Genomic DNA, 16,715 nt, shown 5'->3' on the forward strand with positions numbered 1-16,715 from the left:
GCCTCTTTCAAGGAACGGGACACTAACCCGGACACTTATAAGAAATCCCGCTACCCCCATCAAACAGGCAAAGCATCAATACAGGACTAATGTGGCAGGGCTTGCAAACTATCACGGATTACAAAGGGAAACCCAGCTGCGAGCTGCCTAGTGACGCTGTTCATTGACTACAGCTCAGCGTTCAACACCATAGTGCCCTCCAAGCTCATTACTAAGCTAACGACCCTGGGACTGAACACCTCCCTCTGCAACTGGATCCTGGACTTCCTGATGGGACGCCCCAAGGTGGTTAGGGTAGGCAACAACACATCCGCCACGCTGACCATCAACACGGGGGCCCCTCAGGGGAGTGTGCTTAGTCCTCTCCTGTACTCTCTGTTCACCCACGACTACGTGGCCGCGCACGACTCCAAGACCATCATAAAGTTTGCCGACGACACGACAGTGGTAGGCCTGATCACCGACGATGATGAGACAGCCTATATGAAGCAGGTCAGAGACCTTGCAGTGTGGTGCCAGGACAAAAACCTCTCTCTCAACGTCAGCAAGACAAAGGAACTGATCATGGACACAGGAAATGGAGGGCCGTGCACACCCCTATTCACATCAACAGGGCTGTAGTGGAGCGGGTCTAGAGCTTCAAGTTCCTCAGTGTCCACACCTCTAAGGATCTATCATGGTCCAAACACACCAACACAGTCGTAAAGAGGGCATGACAACGCCTCTTCCCCTCAGGAGGCTGAAAAGATTTGGCATTGGTCCTCAGATACTCAAAATGTTCTACAGCTGCACCATTGAGAGCATCTTGACTGGCTGCATCACCGCTTGGCATGGCAACTGTTTGGCATCCGACCGCAAGGGTTTACAGACAGTAGTGCGTACGGCCCAATACATCACTGGGGCTGAGCTCCCGGCCATACAGGACCTCTATACCAGGGGGTGTCAGAGGAAGGCCCTAGAAATGGTCAAAGACGTCAGCCACCCAAGTCATAGACTGTTCTATCTACTACCGCACGGCAAGCGGTACCGATGCACCAAGTCTGGAACCAACCGGACCCTGAACAGCTTCTACCCCCAAGCCATAAGGCTGTTAAATTGTTAGTTAAATAGTTAACCAAATAGCTACCTGGACTATCTGCATTGATCCTTTTTGTACTAACTGTTTTGCCTCATCACATTTGCTGCTGCTACTGTTTACTATCTGTCACTTTATTCCTAGTTATATGTCCATATCTACCTCAATTACTTCATACCCCTGCACATCGATTCTGTACTGATACCCCTTGTATATAGCCAAGTTATGGTTTTCATTGTGTATCTATTACGTTTTATTTTTTGATTATTTGTCTATTTTTGTTCTCTCTGCATTGTTGGGAAGAGCCCGTAAGTAAGCATTTCACTGTTAGTCCACACCCGTTGTTTACGAAATGTGACGAATCAAATGTGATTTGAGAACCTCTAATTTAGACAACAGTTCTTAATTGACATATGGCCTAACTTAAGTCTTTATCAAGACACCTTTGCTGGCCATATTCAACTTTTAATGGCATTACACAACCGATTAGATAAACTGGAACGACACTCCCGGTTGCACAAAAAGAGCTGTGAGCAAACCATGCCCCAAGATTTTCGAATGAGCCGCTGTCAGGGCTCTAAATTAAAACATTTCATTAGTAGCACTGGTACAGTTAGGAACGTCACATAAAATTTAGGAGAACAATATATATATATATATATATATATATATATATATATATATATATATATATATGTATGTATGTATATTTGTTTTAATTGATTAAGATATAGCTTACATTGGGCCTATATGAATCCTACTTACTTTCGAAGCACATCTCCTGAAGAAGATATCACATTTCCTTTCTGTGCCACCAAATGGTTGCATATACTGGTAAAGTTACCAGGTTGTTAGTAGGGCTGCATGATATGGAGAAAAAAATCGAAAAAATGCATTTTGACTTGCTATATATGATCAAAACACTGCAGAGAGCAAGATACATAAACTAATAGTTATAATAGAGAAAACGTGGATTTAGAAGCAACGTGGAAAGCAGCATTGTTTTTAAAAAATATATATGAATTAATTGACAGCATGCTGAGAGCAAGACATCTTCATGCTTGTTTGACACTTTTGAATGTTGTTCAAAAGGGAAATAAATAAAAAATATTCCCACCTGCCGAACACCTGGCTCGCCATTGTTAACAGAACTGTGGGAAAACATTGCCCGACAGTAGGGGGCGAAGGACACGGTCTACTGGTGGTTGGATGGACGGGTAGCTAGCTATCGTTGTCGCCCCCGCCCCTTCTTCTGTGGGGTTTATCGGCAACTGGGATCCAACGTTATTGTGCATTAATGGCACCTACTCTACTGGAGTGCCCCTGCCTCCCGCCTGTCCTAAATAAAACATTTACGATAGAAGTATAAAGAGGGGTTCCTGCAGATGCATGAACGCCTGTCTTCTTTGAGCAGTGTAGAGAAGAGTGGTTTTGCTTCTTCACTAGTGCTCCCAAAATTAAACTCCAGGTCGCACAGCTAAATTATCACTTAAAGAGTCATTATGGTTGCACATAGAACCATCACCCTTACCAAATAACTATTGAAGAACCTTGTTTTCTAAGTGTGCAGACACAGACAGGGACAATACAGCCACAAAGGCATACATGAGAAGCCAGGGATGTGAGCGCTGGTGGAAAAAGTTAGATACATGAGTCTTGCCATAAATTGTTTAGTAGAAAACTTTGGCATTACAAGACAGCTGCTGAAAACACCCTTAATAAGGCATCATGCAGAGAAATCACCATGCATGGTTTTTCAGATATACTTTTCGCATTGATGCATAGAAATGACTGTGCAAAACAATTAAATTGGCATTTGAGAATACATTATGCATTAAAAGAGCAGCAAAAAGGACAATTATAAAATAATTGCTATAATATTTTTTCACAATTTTATGCTATGACAGAGAGACAGTATGCTATACCTCCAACAAGCAATGGAACATTTAGAACACTGTAATTATTCTAACTACAGGAAGGAGATTCCGATAACATCTGTAGAACTACATGTGCTAGCGTGACAGGAAGTTATTTACTATCTCCATTATAGATAAACCGCTTCCGTAAAGAGGGCTAGATAATTGATGTGTAGAAAGTAGAAAACGTTCAACAACATGCACTAAAGAAAATGACATTGTCTACCCCTGTGGTGTATATCGGTGGAAGTTATATATATATATATATATATATATATATATATATATATATACACAAATCAATACATGGCAGCATATCTCTCTCTCTCTCTCTCTTAGTGAAAGTTAATGAATGATTCACCTGCTCGGCCATGTCCTCCCCCTTCAGCCTTTAGCCTGAGGATGAAGCGAGGGCCGGAAGTGTCTTTGAGAAGTTGATCAAGGTAGAGGCTCCCATCTACAGTCAGAATGTTGTTGGTGACTGCCGACGCTTGGCGGTCCGTTTCCCTCAAGGAGTTCAGGATAATACTGAAGGGATGCTCATGACCTGTCAGACACGACACATGTAGATCAGATCAGGTTTTTGTATAGAATTGGAGAATGCATTCACTCACTGCTGCTACCATTCTGAATGAATGGTCAAGTGGTTAGTGCTGCTGCTCCTGGTACACGTACATACCGCTGTCACAGTAGGACTGAATCCGGCCTATACTGCCCTGTGACACATTATAATTTGATTTTTCCTGGTAATCTGTCATTAGTTTACCATCTGTTCAAATATACCCCAAAATCGAAAGGAGTGGGAAGGAGTAAAAGGGCAAAGAGTCGAAAATTGAAAGGAGTGATTAAATGATGCTAGATACATGATGAATCACGAGCTCCTTATAATTACATGGGCTTAAAGACAAAGCAAATGTTAGATAAAAATGGTTGTAGTCTTACCAGTCCTAAGCTATTTTCTTTCAAACTGAAATCACCTACATTTCCCAGGGTACATTTTGTTGTTGCTGATTTAAATGTAGTCCAGTGTATCTCAGTTGGTAGAGCATGGTGCTTGCAACGCCAGGGTTGTGGGTTCGATTCCCACAGGGGACCAGTATGAAAAAAAGTATGAAAATGTATACACTCACTACTGTAAGTCGCTCTGGATAAGAGCGTCTGCTAAAATGGACATTGACTAAATTATATATTTTTCTACCAGTATTGACTTTAGACAGAATAGCATGCGATCGTATGAGACATTAATTCCAGACACACAAAGGCCCCCATGAATCTCTCTTCCGATCCCCAGGATTCTATACCTTGGCTTTGTGAGAGGCTTCTGTAGCCATGTCGCCAAATTACAGTTTCAAGTCACAAACCCTCCATGTGAACACACTAGGATGAGTACAGACAGAAAATCTGCCCGACTGAAATATTGATTTGGGTAATCCTTTGACTAGACAGAAACTATGGTCTAAAACCCAAGCCAAGCCGAGTGTGCCTCCATCCTGACTGTTTCTGGAGGCGTGTTTCAGTGCATAGTGATAGTACTGTCACATTTCCTCACCGATAAGAGGATATGGGGCTTCCTCTCTCCCTGAGACTACCCAGAGGCGGTAGTCAGTGGGTCTGCCCTGTGGGAGTAGAACAATTATGTTTAGGATGAAGAAAGGAAACACAGAGATATCTATAAGCCCAGGCATGATCAGAGACAGGAAATGCCATTGGAAAGCATAAAATGTTGTCAATGATCCTTGTGTTCCTCTCCTGATACTCTTCCTGTCTTCTCTAGAGATCTATGAGTAAAAATGTAGGCTTGTGGTAGTGGAATATGATCTAAATTCTAAAGAGTAAACCTTAAAAAAACAAAACAAATGATTTACAACAGGTGTAACATTGCAGAGCTTGGAGAGCTTGAGTCTAGATCATGCATGAATATCTTCAACTTTAATAATGTTAATAATAATAATTATATATTATTCTATAATTATAGTAAAACATTTGTCCATACATAATCCAAACAGAAAATCCATACAGAAAATATTTGGATTAATTCTAATAATAGAACTGTCACGATCGTCGGGAACAGAGGACCAAGGCGCAGCGTTGAAGGCGAACATACTCTTTTATTAGTGATTACACGAACAAAAACAACAACCGATAACGTGACGTCCACGGTCTAACACAAACCACACTGGAACAAGATCCCACAAACACTGTGGGAAAACTGTCAGCTTAAGTATGGTTCCCAATCAGAGACAACAAGCAACAGCTGATACACGTTGCCTCTGATTGAGAACCACACTGGCCAACATAGAAATAGAAAACTAGAACAAAAACAAATGAAAACTCACACCCTGGCTCAACATACTAGAGTCCCCAGAGCCAGGGCATGACAAGAACAAAGACATAATGAATACAGAAATTGGTGGCAACAACTCACAGTGAGTCTAAATTGTTGGGTGAGGATCCTGATGACTTTGTCAACGTCGTATTTATTGTCCACATTCACAGTCGTCTAGATTAAAACACAAATAATCTTATAGAATTGGAAAAGATTGTCTGATGTTACTTGAATAAATGTTATGTTAACTAGAAATAGTCATACATTTAATCGTATTTCATTTAGAATGTGAACATTTGGGGAAAATAATCAATAAGCATCAGAGAAGTAGCAGTAGTTGTAGATGAGTGAATTCCCTTACCATTGCAGTATTTCCAATGTCCATGAGAACAACCTTCATGGTGAGATTACTGAGATATTCCACTTCCTTGGATTTGGTGATGTGCCTGTGCCAAATAGCACATGTGGCTTATATTAGTGCTAATATGCCTGCATCAGATAGGTACAGTACATAATCCTAGACATTTAATTTCAGAAGTCATTTTCTATATTGTACATCTGAGTATTTCCTTACCATTGTAAAGTGGAAAGCAACTTCTCCTTTGCCTCCGATGAACTGATAGGGAAAACAAATGTCATCTTTATTTCCCCCAAAATAGGAATTTAATTAAATGTCAAGTACTAACCAAAAATGACTAGATTGGCGTAGCCTACCTGAGAGTTACCACGTAATTGATGGTAGGCCAGCCAATGACAAAGGAGTTCTTTGAGCACAGTTTTCTCTCTGCAACCTCTTCCATGCAGGAAGCCAACCACATCTCACACAGCCTCACTCTCTCCTTCCGTTTGCGGCTTGTGGAAGACCTACAAGACAACAGGGTAAATACAACAATATCAGCTACAGTGAGGGAAAAAAGTATTTGATCCCCTGCTGATTTTGTACGTTTGCCCACTGACAAATAAATTATCAGTCTATAATTTTAATGGTAGGTTTATTTGAACAGTGAGAGACAGAATAACAACAAAAAAATCCAGAAAAACGCATGTCAAACATTTTATAAATTGATTTGCATTTTAATGAGGGAAATAAGTATTTGATCCCCTCTCAATCAGAAAGATTTTTGGCTCCCAGGTGTCTTTTATACTGGTAACGAGCTGAGATTAGGAGCACACTCTTAAAGGGAGTGCTCCTAATCTCATTTTGTTACCTGTATAAAAGACACCTGTCCACAGAAGCAATCAATCAATCAGATTCCAAACTCTCCACCATGGCCAAGAACAAAGAGCTCTCCAAGGATGTCAGGGACAAGATTGTAGAACTACACACGGTTGGAATGGGCTACAAGACCATCGCCAAGCAGCTTGGTGAGAAGGTGACAACAGTTGGTGCGACTATTCGCAAATGGAAGAAACACAAAAGTACAGTCAATCTCCCTCGGCCTGGGGCTCCATGCAAGATCTCACCTCGTGGAGTTGAATTGATCATGAGAACGGTGAGGAATCAGCCCAGAACTACACGGGACGATCTTGTCAATGATCTCAAGGCAGCTGCGACCATAGTCACCAAGAAAACAATTGGTAACACACTACGCCGTGAAGGACTGAAATCCTGCAGCGCCCGCAAGGTCCCCCTGCTCAAGAAAGCACATATACATGCCCGTCTGAAGTTTGCCAATGAACATCTGAATGATTCAGAGGAGAACTGGGTGAAAGTGTTGTGGTCAGATGAGACCAGAATCGAGCTCTTTGGCATCAACTCAACTCGCCGTGTTTGGAGGAGGAGGAATGATGCCTATGACCCCAAGAACACCATCCCCTCCATCAAACATGGAGGTGGAAACATTATGCTTTGGGGGTGTTTTTCTGCTAAGGGGACAGGACAACTTCACCGCATCAAAGGGACGATGGACGGGGCCATGTACCGTCAAATCTTGGGTGAGAACCTTCCCTCAGCCAGGGCATTGAAAATAGGTCGTGGATGGGTATTCCAGCATGACAATGACCCAAAACACACGGCCAAGGCAACAAAGGAGTGGCCCAAGAAGAGGCACATTAAGGTCCTGGAGTGGCCTAGCCAGTCTCCAGACCTTAATCCCATAGAAAATATGTGGAGGGAGCTGAAGGTTCGAGTTGCCAAACATCAGCCTCGAAACCTTAATGACTTGGAGTGGGACAAAATCCCTCCTGAGATGTCTGCAAACCTGGTGGCCAACTACAAGAAACGTCTGACCTCTGTGATTGCCAACAAGGGTTTTGCCACCAAGTACTAAGTCATGTTTTGCAGAGGGGTCAAATACTTATTTCCCTCATTAAAATGCAAATAAATTAATAACATTTTTGACATGCGTTTTTCTGGATTTTTTGTTTGTTATTCTGTCTCTCACTGTTCAAATAAACCTACCATTAAAATTATAGACTGATCATTTCTTTGTCAGTGGGCAAACGTACAAAATCAGCAGGGGATCAAATACTTTTTTCCCTCACTTTATCTATCAGGACAAATACAACAGTAATTGACTCATCAATTCCACTTCATATTTTCATTTTGTTAAAGTGCCCCTCGTCCTAAAATAAATCTGCACAATTTACCTAATGGACAAAATGCAACTTCTAATATGTCATTGTTAGTTCTCATCTATTCCTATTCATCTTGTTCAGTAAGAGAGCATTCTTTTTAGATGCTGAGGACTAACTTTGATTTAGCGATGATGAGTGTGTCACTGAAGAGGAACAAGTGTCTCTCCTGGGTCTGCAGTCCAGTGCTGAGTTGCACGTGCTCCTCCATCACAAACTCTGCACTCTGGGACGTTAGGCTCTGGATCAGCGCTGCTCTTGGTGATGGGACTGGAACGCCATCCCTAAAGACAAAAACCACTCTGTAAAGGGGGTATCATGTCTCTGGCAATGATTCAGTTAATTGTACTAATTGAATTGAATCCCCCCGGGGGACTTTGTTTCCCATCAAAAAGGCATTTACAATACATTGATCACATCACACAAAAACACACAGGGGTTACATATAGTGCCTTCAGAAAGTATTCATACCCTTGACTTACAGTGCATTCGGAAAGTATTCAGACCCCTTCCCTTTCCTGCATTTTGTTGTGTTACAGCCTGAATTCAAAAGGGATTAAATATATATTTTTTCTCACCCATCTACACACAATACCCCATAATGACAAAGTGAAAACAGGTTTTTAGAAATGTTTGCACATTCATTGAAAATGATATACAGAAATATCTAATTTACATAAGTATTCACATCCCTGAGTCAATACATGTTAGAAACCTCTTTGGCAGTGATTACAGTTGTGAGTCTTTATGGGTAAGCTTTGCACACCTGTGTTTTAGGTTATTGTCCTGCTGAAAGGTGAATTTGTCTCCCAGTGTCTGTTAGAAAGCAGACTAACTAGGTTTTCCTCTAAGATTTTGGCTATGTTTAGCTCCATTCTGTTTCTTTTTATCCTAAAAACTCCCTAGTCCTTGCCAACGACAAGCATACCCATAACATGATGCAGCCACCACAATGCTTGAAAATATGAAGAGTGGTACTCAGTGATGTGTCGTGTTGGATTTCCCCCAAACATAACGCTTTGTATTCAGGACATAAAGTTTTGCCAATTTCTTTGCAGTTTTACTTAAGTGCCTTATTGCAAACAGCATGCATGTTTTGGAATATTTTTTATTCTGTACAGGCTTCCTTCTTTTCAGTCTGTCATTTAGGTTAGTATTGTGGAGTAACTACAATGCTGTTAATCCACCCTCAGTTTTCTCCTATCACAGCCATTAAACTCTAACTGTTTTAAAGTCATCATTGGCCTCATGGTGAAATCTCTGAGCGGTTTCCTTCCCCTCCGGCAACTGAGTTAGTTACCCCATCCAAAGTTTAATTAATAACTTCACCATGCTCAAAGTGATATTCAATGTATGCTTTTATTTTTACCCATCTACCAATAGGTGCCCTTTGCGAGGCATTGGAAAACCTCCCTGGTCTTTGTGGGTGAATCTGTGTTTGAAATTCACTGCTCTACTCAGGGACCTTAGAGATAATTGTATGTGTGGGGTACAGAGATGAGGTAGTCATTCAAAAATCCTCTTAAACACTATTATTGCACATAGAGTGAGTCCATGCAACTTATTATGTGACTTGTTATGCAATTTTTACTCCTGAACGTATTTAGGCTTGCCATAACAAAGGGGTTGAATACTTATTGACTCAGCTTTTCATTTTGTATTAATTTGTAAAAATATTTCTAAAAACATAATTCCACTTTGACATTATGGGGTATTGTGTGTAGGCTATTGACACAAAATCTCAATGTAATTTTAAATTCAGGCTGTAACACAGCAACATTTTGAAAAAGTCAAGGGGTGTGTATACTTTCTGAAGGCACTTTACTTTGTAGGGGTTACATATTTGAATAACTTAACTATTTAGTGTCACGATCGTCTTGAAAAGATGCGGGCCAAGGCGCAGCGTGAGATGCGTACATATTTTATTTAGTACACCACAGCGAACAAAACAACAAACGATACGTGAAGTCCTACGGTACAAACACAAACCAAAAGGAACAAGAAACCACACCAAACGAATGCCTTACGGCTACCTAAGTATGGCTCCCAATCAGAGACAACGAGCTTCAGCCATCTCTGATTGGGAGCCACCCTGGCCAACATAGAAATACAAAATCTAGAAACTCACACCCTGGCTCAACATACGAGAGTCCCCAGAGTCAGGGCGTGACAGTACCCCCCCCCAAAGGCGCGGACTCCGACCGCGCCAACCAAACACAACAGGGGAGGGACCGGGTGGGCACTCCGCCTCGGCGGCGGATCCGGCTCCGGGCATGACCCCCACTCCCTCTCTAACCCCCCAAAGCGCCCCTGGTCCGGTCTGGCCCTGCTGGCCGGAGCTGGACTGAATACTGGTGGAGCGGATTGCTCTAGCTCCGGAGTGGAGCAGCTGACCGGTGCCGGACCAGACACCGGTGGAACAGGCACGGGCTGTACCGGACTGACGACGCGCACCACAGGCTTGGTGCGGGGAGCAGGGACAGGCCGGACCGGGCTGACGACGCGCACCATTAGCTTGGTGCGGGGAGCAGGGACGGGCCGAACCGGGCTGGCGACGCGCACCATTGGCTTGGTGCGGGGAGCAGGAACAGGCCGGGCCGGGCTGGCGACGCGCACCATTGGCTTGGTGAGGGGAGCAGGAACAGGCCGGGCCGGGCTGGCGACGCGCACCATAGGCTTGGTGCGGGGAGCAGGTACAGGCCGGGCCGGGCTGGCGACGCGCACCATTGGCTTGGTGCGGGTAGCAGGAGCAGGCCGGGCCGGGCTGGCGACGCGCACCATAGGCTTGGTGCGGGGAGCAGGAACAGGCCGGACCGGGCTGGCGACGCGCATCACAGGCTCGGTGCGAGGGACAGGAACAAGCCGGACCGGGCTGGGAACACACACCACTGGCCCTACGCGGGGATCAGGAACGGGCCGGACCGGACTGGCAACACACCCCAGTACCTCTCGCCGTGCCTCAACACTCTCCTTCCCCCTGGTGACCAGTGGCCCCCGTAACCTGGCGGCCTCCTCTGCTAACCGCTCTATTGCGGCCTCCCGCTGCCTCGTCGTCCACGGCGTGAGCCCCCCCCTAAAAAAATTCTGGGCGTCTCTCTCCCCCGTGGACCCGGCCTCCATGGCTCTCGCCAGACTCTCGCTCATCTGCTCCCACGTCCAACCTCTCTCCTCATCACGCTGCTTGACCCAGTCGTGGTGGTTTCTTCTGTCACGATCGTCTTGAAAAGATGCGGGCCAAGGCGCAGCGTGAGATGCGTACATATTTTATTTAGTACACCACAGCGAACAAAACAACAAACGATACGTGAAGTCCTACGGTACAAACACAAACCAAAAGGAACAAGAAACCACACCAAACGAATGCCTTACGGCTACCTAAGTATGGCTCCCAATCAGAGACAACGAGCTTCAGCCGTCTCTGATTGGGAGCCACCCTGGCCAACATAGAAATACAAAAACTAGAAACTCACACCCTGGCTCAACATACGAGAGTCCCCAGAGCCAGGGCGTGACATTTAGCTGTCTGTTACTCATGGGAATGGGAATGCATGGCTTCTGGGCAATGATGATATAGAAGTGCATTTTTTATTTAAGTTACATTTAAATTAATAATTAAATGTCCAACAAATAGGCCTGTGTCTGATCTGACGCCTCCATACTTGCCTAAGAAAAATGGAACTACAACCAGTGGCGTAGCACAGTTTTGCGAGGCCCCCTGCAAGGTCTTTAGAATTTTGGCATGCTTTTCTAGATTTAAAACATAAAACAACGTTTATAAAGCAAACATTATCCCTTAGGTCTGGCACAGCAAATACTTAAATTGTTAAAGCATATGTTGCAGAACATTGGTTTAAGTATTTGTTCACAATATTGCCATTTTATTATTCTTAAGGGCCATCAACGACGAAGTTGACAAGACATATTTTTGCCTCTAAAAATAAAAGTTCATGTCACGAATTCCGCCGAGGCTGCTCCTCCTCCTTGTTCGGGCAGGCTTCGGCGTTCGTCGTCCCCGGAGTACTAGCTGCCACCGTTTGACGTTATCTATGTTTGTTTGGTTTTGTCTGTTTAGTGCACCTGTTCCTTATCACGTCTTGATTATGTCACCAATAAGTTTCCTTTGGTTTTGTTTGTAGTTGTGTGTCGTTGTCCGCCTGTCCGTTGGTGATGTGAGTTTTCTCTCGTGTTTTTACGCACTGTATTTTGCGTGATCTCTTGTATTTGTGTATTGACGCACTGTATGCGTAATCGCTCGCCTCCGTTTTGTTGAGGCCCGTTATTTTGTATTTGTCGTGTTTGACAAGTAAAGTCTGTTGGACTAAGCTTCTGTGTCCTGCGCCTGACTCCAACACCACATCCACATCAGCCCTTGACAGAACGACACACCTTACAATGGAGTCAGCAGGAGCACCGGCGGCGACCGAGTCGCTGGAGGATCGGGTCCGCTGCCAAGACGCCATGATCCAGCAACTCGGCTCCGCCATGCAGGAGGTTATGAACACCCTGCACCGATGGGAAAGGGGAGGCGTGCCCACACCTCCTCCTACATTACCACCACCATCGGCCAGCCCCACCAGACCAGCTCCGGAATCCAGTGGGATTCGGCTCTCGCTCCCGAGGGCGTATGATGGCACCGCAGCCGGGTGTCAGGGGTTCCTCCTTCAGGTGGAACTCTACCTGGCCACCATACACCCGGCGCCCTCGGGATACGAGACCGTTTCCGCCCTCATCTCCTGTCTCTCCGGCAAGGCGTTGGAGTGGGCCAACGCCGAATGGAGGGGAATAGACGCCGCCACCATCAGCTACGCAGAGTTCTCCCGCCGCTTCAGGGCAGTTTTCGATCACCCTCCTGAGGGTAAAGCGGTGGGGGAGCGTCTGTTCCACCTCCGACAGGAGAAGAGGAGCGCACAGGAGTTTGCCCTGGATTTTCGGACTCTAGCGGCGGATGCAGGGTGGAATGAGAGGGCCCTCATCGATCACTATCGGTGTAGCCTGCGTGAGGACGTTCGTCGAGAGCTGGCCTGCAGGGACACCAATCTGTCCTTCGACCAGCTAGTGGACATGTCCATCCGACTGGATACCCTGCTGGCCACCCACGGACGTCCCGAGATGGGGCCGTCCATTTCATCCCCCAGCACCTCCGAGCCGAGCCCAATGGAGCTTGGGGGTGCTGGCGCTAGAGAAGGTAGGAGAGAGAACCCGAGGGGGGCCGTCCCCTGCACCAGCTGTGGCCGTGGAGGACACACTGCGGCTAGGTGCTGGGGAGGAATCGAGGCAACAGGTCGCACACTGGGAAGCCATTTCAGGTGAGTAGGCGCCCCACTCACCCAGAGCTCTCTGTTGTTCACTTGTGTATACCTGTGGTATTTCCACAGGTTGCATCTCATTCCCAGCATAAGGCGCTAGTCGATTCAGGCGCAGCTGGGAATTTTATTGATCGGAAGTTTTACTCTAAGTTAGGGATTTCCCTCCTGCCCGTTGATGCACCCTTTCCTGTCCACGCCCTAGATAGCCACCCGTTGGGATCTGGGTTGATTAGGGAGGTCACAGCGCCACTAAAGATGAAGACGCAGGGGGGTCATGAGGAGATTATTCAGTTGTACCTCATTGACTCTCCTGCGTATCCCGTGGTGCTGGGGCTTCCTTGGTTAATCACCCATGACCCCACCATTTCGTGGCAACAGAGGGCTCTCAAGGAATGGTCTGGCCAGTGTGTTGGGCGATGTTTAGGTGTTTCCGTTGGGGCGACCACGGTGGAGAGTCCGAACCAAGTGCCCGCAATGCACATTCCCCCTGAGTATGAGGATTTGGCACTCGTGTTCAGCAAGACGAGGGCGACGCGATTGCCACCTCATAGACAGGGAGATTGTGCGATAAACCTCCAGACAGGTGCGGCACTTCCGCGGAGCCATGTGTATCCTCTGTCTCAAGAGGAGACGGCGGCTATGGAAACATACATAGCCGAGTCCCTGAGACAAGGATACATACGGTCCTCCACTTCCCCTGCGTCCTCAAGTTTATTTTTTGTGAAGAAGAAGGATGGAGGTTTGCGCCCGTGTATTGATTATCGTAGTCTCAATCAGATCACTGGGAAGTACAGTTACCCTCGACCTCTGATTGCGAGTATGACTGAATCATTACGCGGAGCGCGTTTCTTCACAAAACTGGATCTCCGGAGCGCTTATAACTTGGTGTGCATTAGGGAGGGAGATGAATGGAAGACGGCATTTAGTACCACCTCAGGTCATTATGAGTATCTTGTCATGCCATACGGGTTAATGAATGCTCCTTCAGTCTTCCAATCATTTGTAGACGAGATCTTCCGGGACCTGCATGGGCAGGGAGTGGTAGTGTACATTGACGACATCTTAGTGTACTCTGCTACACGTGCCGAGCATGTAGCCCTGGTACGCTGAGTGTTGGGTAGGCTGTTGGAGCATGACTTGTATGTCAAGGCAGAGAAATGTCTGTTTTTCCAGGAGTCCATCTCCTTCTTGGGTCATCGGTTGTCTGCGTCAGGGGTGAAGATGGAGATTGACCGTGTGTCAGTCGTGCGTAACTGGCAAACCCCAACCACTGTTAAAGAGGTGCAGCAGTTTTTGGGTTTTGCCAATTACTACCGGAGGTTTATCTGGGGTTTTGGACAGGTAGCAGCTCCCATTACGTCCCTGCTGAAGGGGGGCCCGGTGCGTTTGCAGTGGTCGGCTGAAGCGGACAGGGCGTTTCGTAAACTGAAGGACCTGTTCACTTCGGCTCCGGTGCTGGCGCACCCGGACCCCACTTTAGCGTTCCAGGTAGAGGTGGACGCGTCAGAGGCCGGTATTGGGGCAGGACTATCGCAACGCTCCGGCACGCCTCCTAAGCTCCGTCCTTGCGCCTTTTATTCCAAGAAGCTCAGCCCGGCGGAGCGTAATTATGACGTAGGGGACAGGGAGCTGTTAGCCGTGGTTCAAGCCCTAAAGGTGTGGAGGCATTGGCTTGAGGGGGCTCAACACCCTTTTCTCATTCTGACCGACCATCGTAACCTGGAGTTCATCCGGGCAGCTAGGAGATTAAACCCTCGTCAGGCTAGGTGGAACATGTTCCTGACCCGGTTTGTGTTTACGATCACGTACATCCCAGGGTCCCAGAATGGTAAGGCAGACGCCCTGTCCCGGCGGTATGACACAGAGGAGAGGTCCATTGAGCCCACGCCCATACTGCCGGAGTCTTGTCTGGTGGCACCGGTGGTATGGGAGGTCGATACGGAGATTGAGCGGGCGTTATGCACCGACCCTACTCCCCCAGAGTGTCCAGTGGGTCGGACGTACGTGCCGCTCGAGGTCCGTGATCGGCTCATTTATTGGGCTCATACGTCACCCTCCTCTGGACATCCAGGTATTGGCCGGACAGTGCACTGCCATAGTGTTAAATACTGGTGGCCAACTTTGGCTAAGGACGTGAGGGTTTATGTCTCCTCCTGCTCGGTGTGCGCTCAGTGTAAGGCGCCTATACACCTGCCCAGGGGGAAGTTACAACCCCTGCCCGTTCCACAACGGCCGTGGTCTCACCTCTCGGTGGACTTTGTCACGGACCTTCCCCCCTCCCAGGGGAATACCACTATTCTGGTCGTTGTGGATCGGTTCTCTAAGGCCTGTCGTCTCATTCCCATGCCGGGTCTCCCTACTGCCCTACAGACCGCTGAGGCTTTGTTCACCCACGTCTTCCGGCACTACGGGGTTCCCGAGGATATAGTGTCTGATCGGGGTCCCCAGTTCACCTCTAGAGTCTGGAGGGCGTTCATGGAACGCTTGGGGGTCTCGGTTAGCCTTACCTCGGGTTACCACCCGGAGAGTAATGGGCAGGTGGAAAGAGTTAACCAGGATGTGGGTAGGGTTCTGAGATCCTATTGCCAGGGCCGGCCAGAGGAGTGGTCGGGGTATATCCCCTGGGCAGAGATGGCTCAGAACTCTCTCCGCCACTCCTCTACTAACCTAACCCCTTTTCAGTGTGTGTTGGGTTATCAGCCGGTTCTGGCACCATGGCATCAGAGCCAGATCGAGGCTCCGGCGGTGGATGAGTGGTTTCAGCGCTCGGAGGAGACGTGGAACGCTGCCCACGTCCATCTGCAGCGGGCCATCCGCAGGCAGAAGGCGAGCGCCGACCTCCACCGCAGTGAGGGGCCAGTCTACGCCCCTGGAGATCGAGTCTGGCTCTCGACTCGAAACCTGCCCCTTCGCCTGCCCTGCCGGAAGCTTTGCCGACGGTTTGTGGGGCCATTTAAAGTCCTGAGGAGATTGAATGAGGTGTGTTACAGGTTGCAATTGCCCAATGACTATCATATTAACCCCTCATTCCATGTGTCTCTCCTCAGGCCGGTGGTAGCTGGTCCACTCCAGGAGAATGAGATAAGAGAGACCCCTCCGCCCCCACTGGACATCGAGGGGGCTCCGGCGTACTCAGTCCGGTCCATCGTGGATTCGAGACGTCGGATGGGGGGTCTACAATATCTCGTGGAGTGGGAGGGGTACGGTCCGGAGGAACGGTGCTGGGTGCCTAGGAGCCGCGCGTCAAGGGGGGGGTACTGTCACGAATTCCGCCGAGGCTGCTCCTCCTCCTTGTTCGGGCAGGCTTCGGCGTTCGTCGTCCCCAGAGTACTAGCTGCCACCGTTTGATGTTATCTATGTTTGTTTGGTTTTGTCTGTTTAGTGCACCTGTTCCTTATCACGTCTTGATTATGTCACCTATAAGTTTCCTTTGGTTTTGTTTGTAGTTGTGTGTCGTTGTCCGCTTGTCCGTTGGTGATGTGAGTTTTCTCTCGTGTTTTTACGCACTGTATTTTGCG

The 16,715-nt window shown here is 47.2% G+C and overlaps 1 protein-coding gene across 1 annotated transcript in view; it reads right to left on the minus strand.

Moving 5' to 3' along the window:
* Positions 1 to 16,715, minus strand: part of arhgap20b (Rho GTPase activating protein 20b) — a gene marked incomplete at its 3' end in the record, with an annotated part of 41,795 nt that overhangs the window by 9,517 nt on the left and 15,563 nt on the right. Inside the window, exons 3-9 of the mRNA XM_084177798.1 lie at positions 8,011 to 8,175; positions 6,032 to 6,181; positions 5,892 to 5,933; positions 5,679 to 5,763; positions 5,417 to 5,491; positions 4,541 to 4,607; positions 3,353 to 3,538 (exon numbers count right to left, since the gene is read on the minus strand). Coding sequence (XP_084033924.1) covers positions 3,353 to 3,538; positions 4,541 to 4,607; positions 5,417 to 5,491; positions 5,679 to 5,763; positions 5,892 to 5,933; positions 6,032 to 6,181; positions 8,011 to 8,175 — 770 coding nt within the window. The remainder of the gene's footprint in view (positions 1 to 3,352; positions 3,539 to 4,540; positions 4,608 to 5,416; positions 5,492 to 5,678; positions 5,764 to 5,891; positions 5,934 to 6,031; positions 6,182 to 8,010; positions 8,176 to 16,715) is intronic.

The sequence above is a fragment of the Coregonus lavaretus genome (assembly GCF_964263955.1).
Source record: "Coregonus lavaretus genome assembly, chromosome: 15".
In the NCBI taxonomy this organism is placed as follows: Eukaryota; Metazoa; Chordata; class Actinopteri; order Salmoniformes; family Salmonidae; genus Coregonus; species Coregonus lavaretus.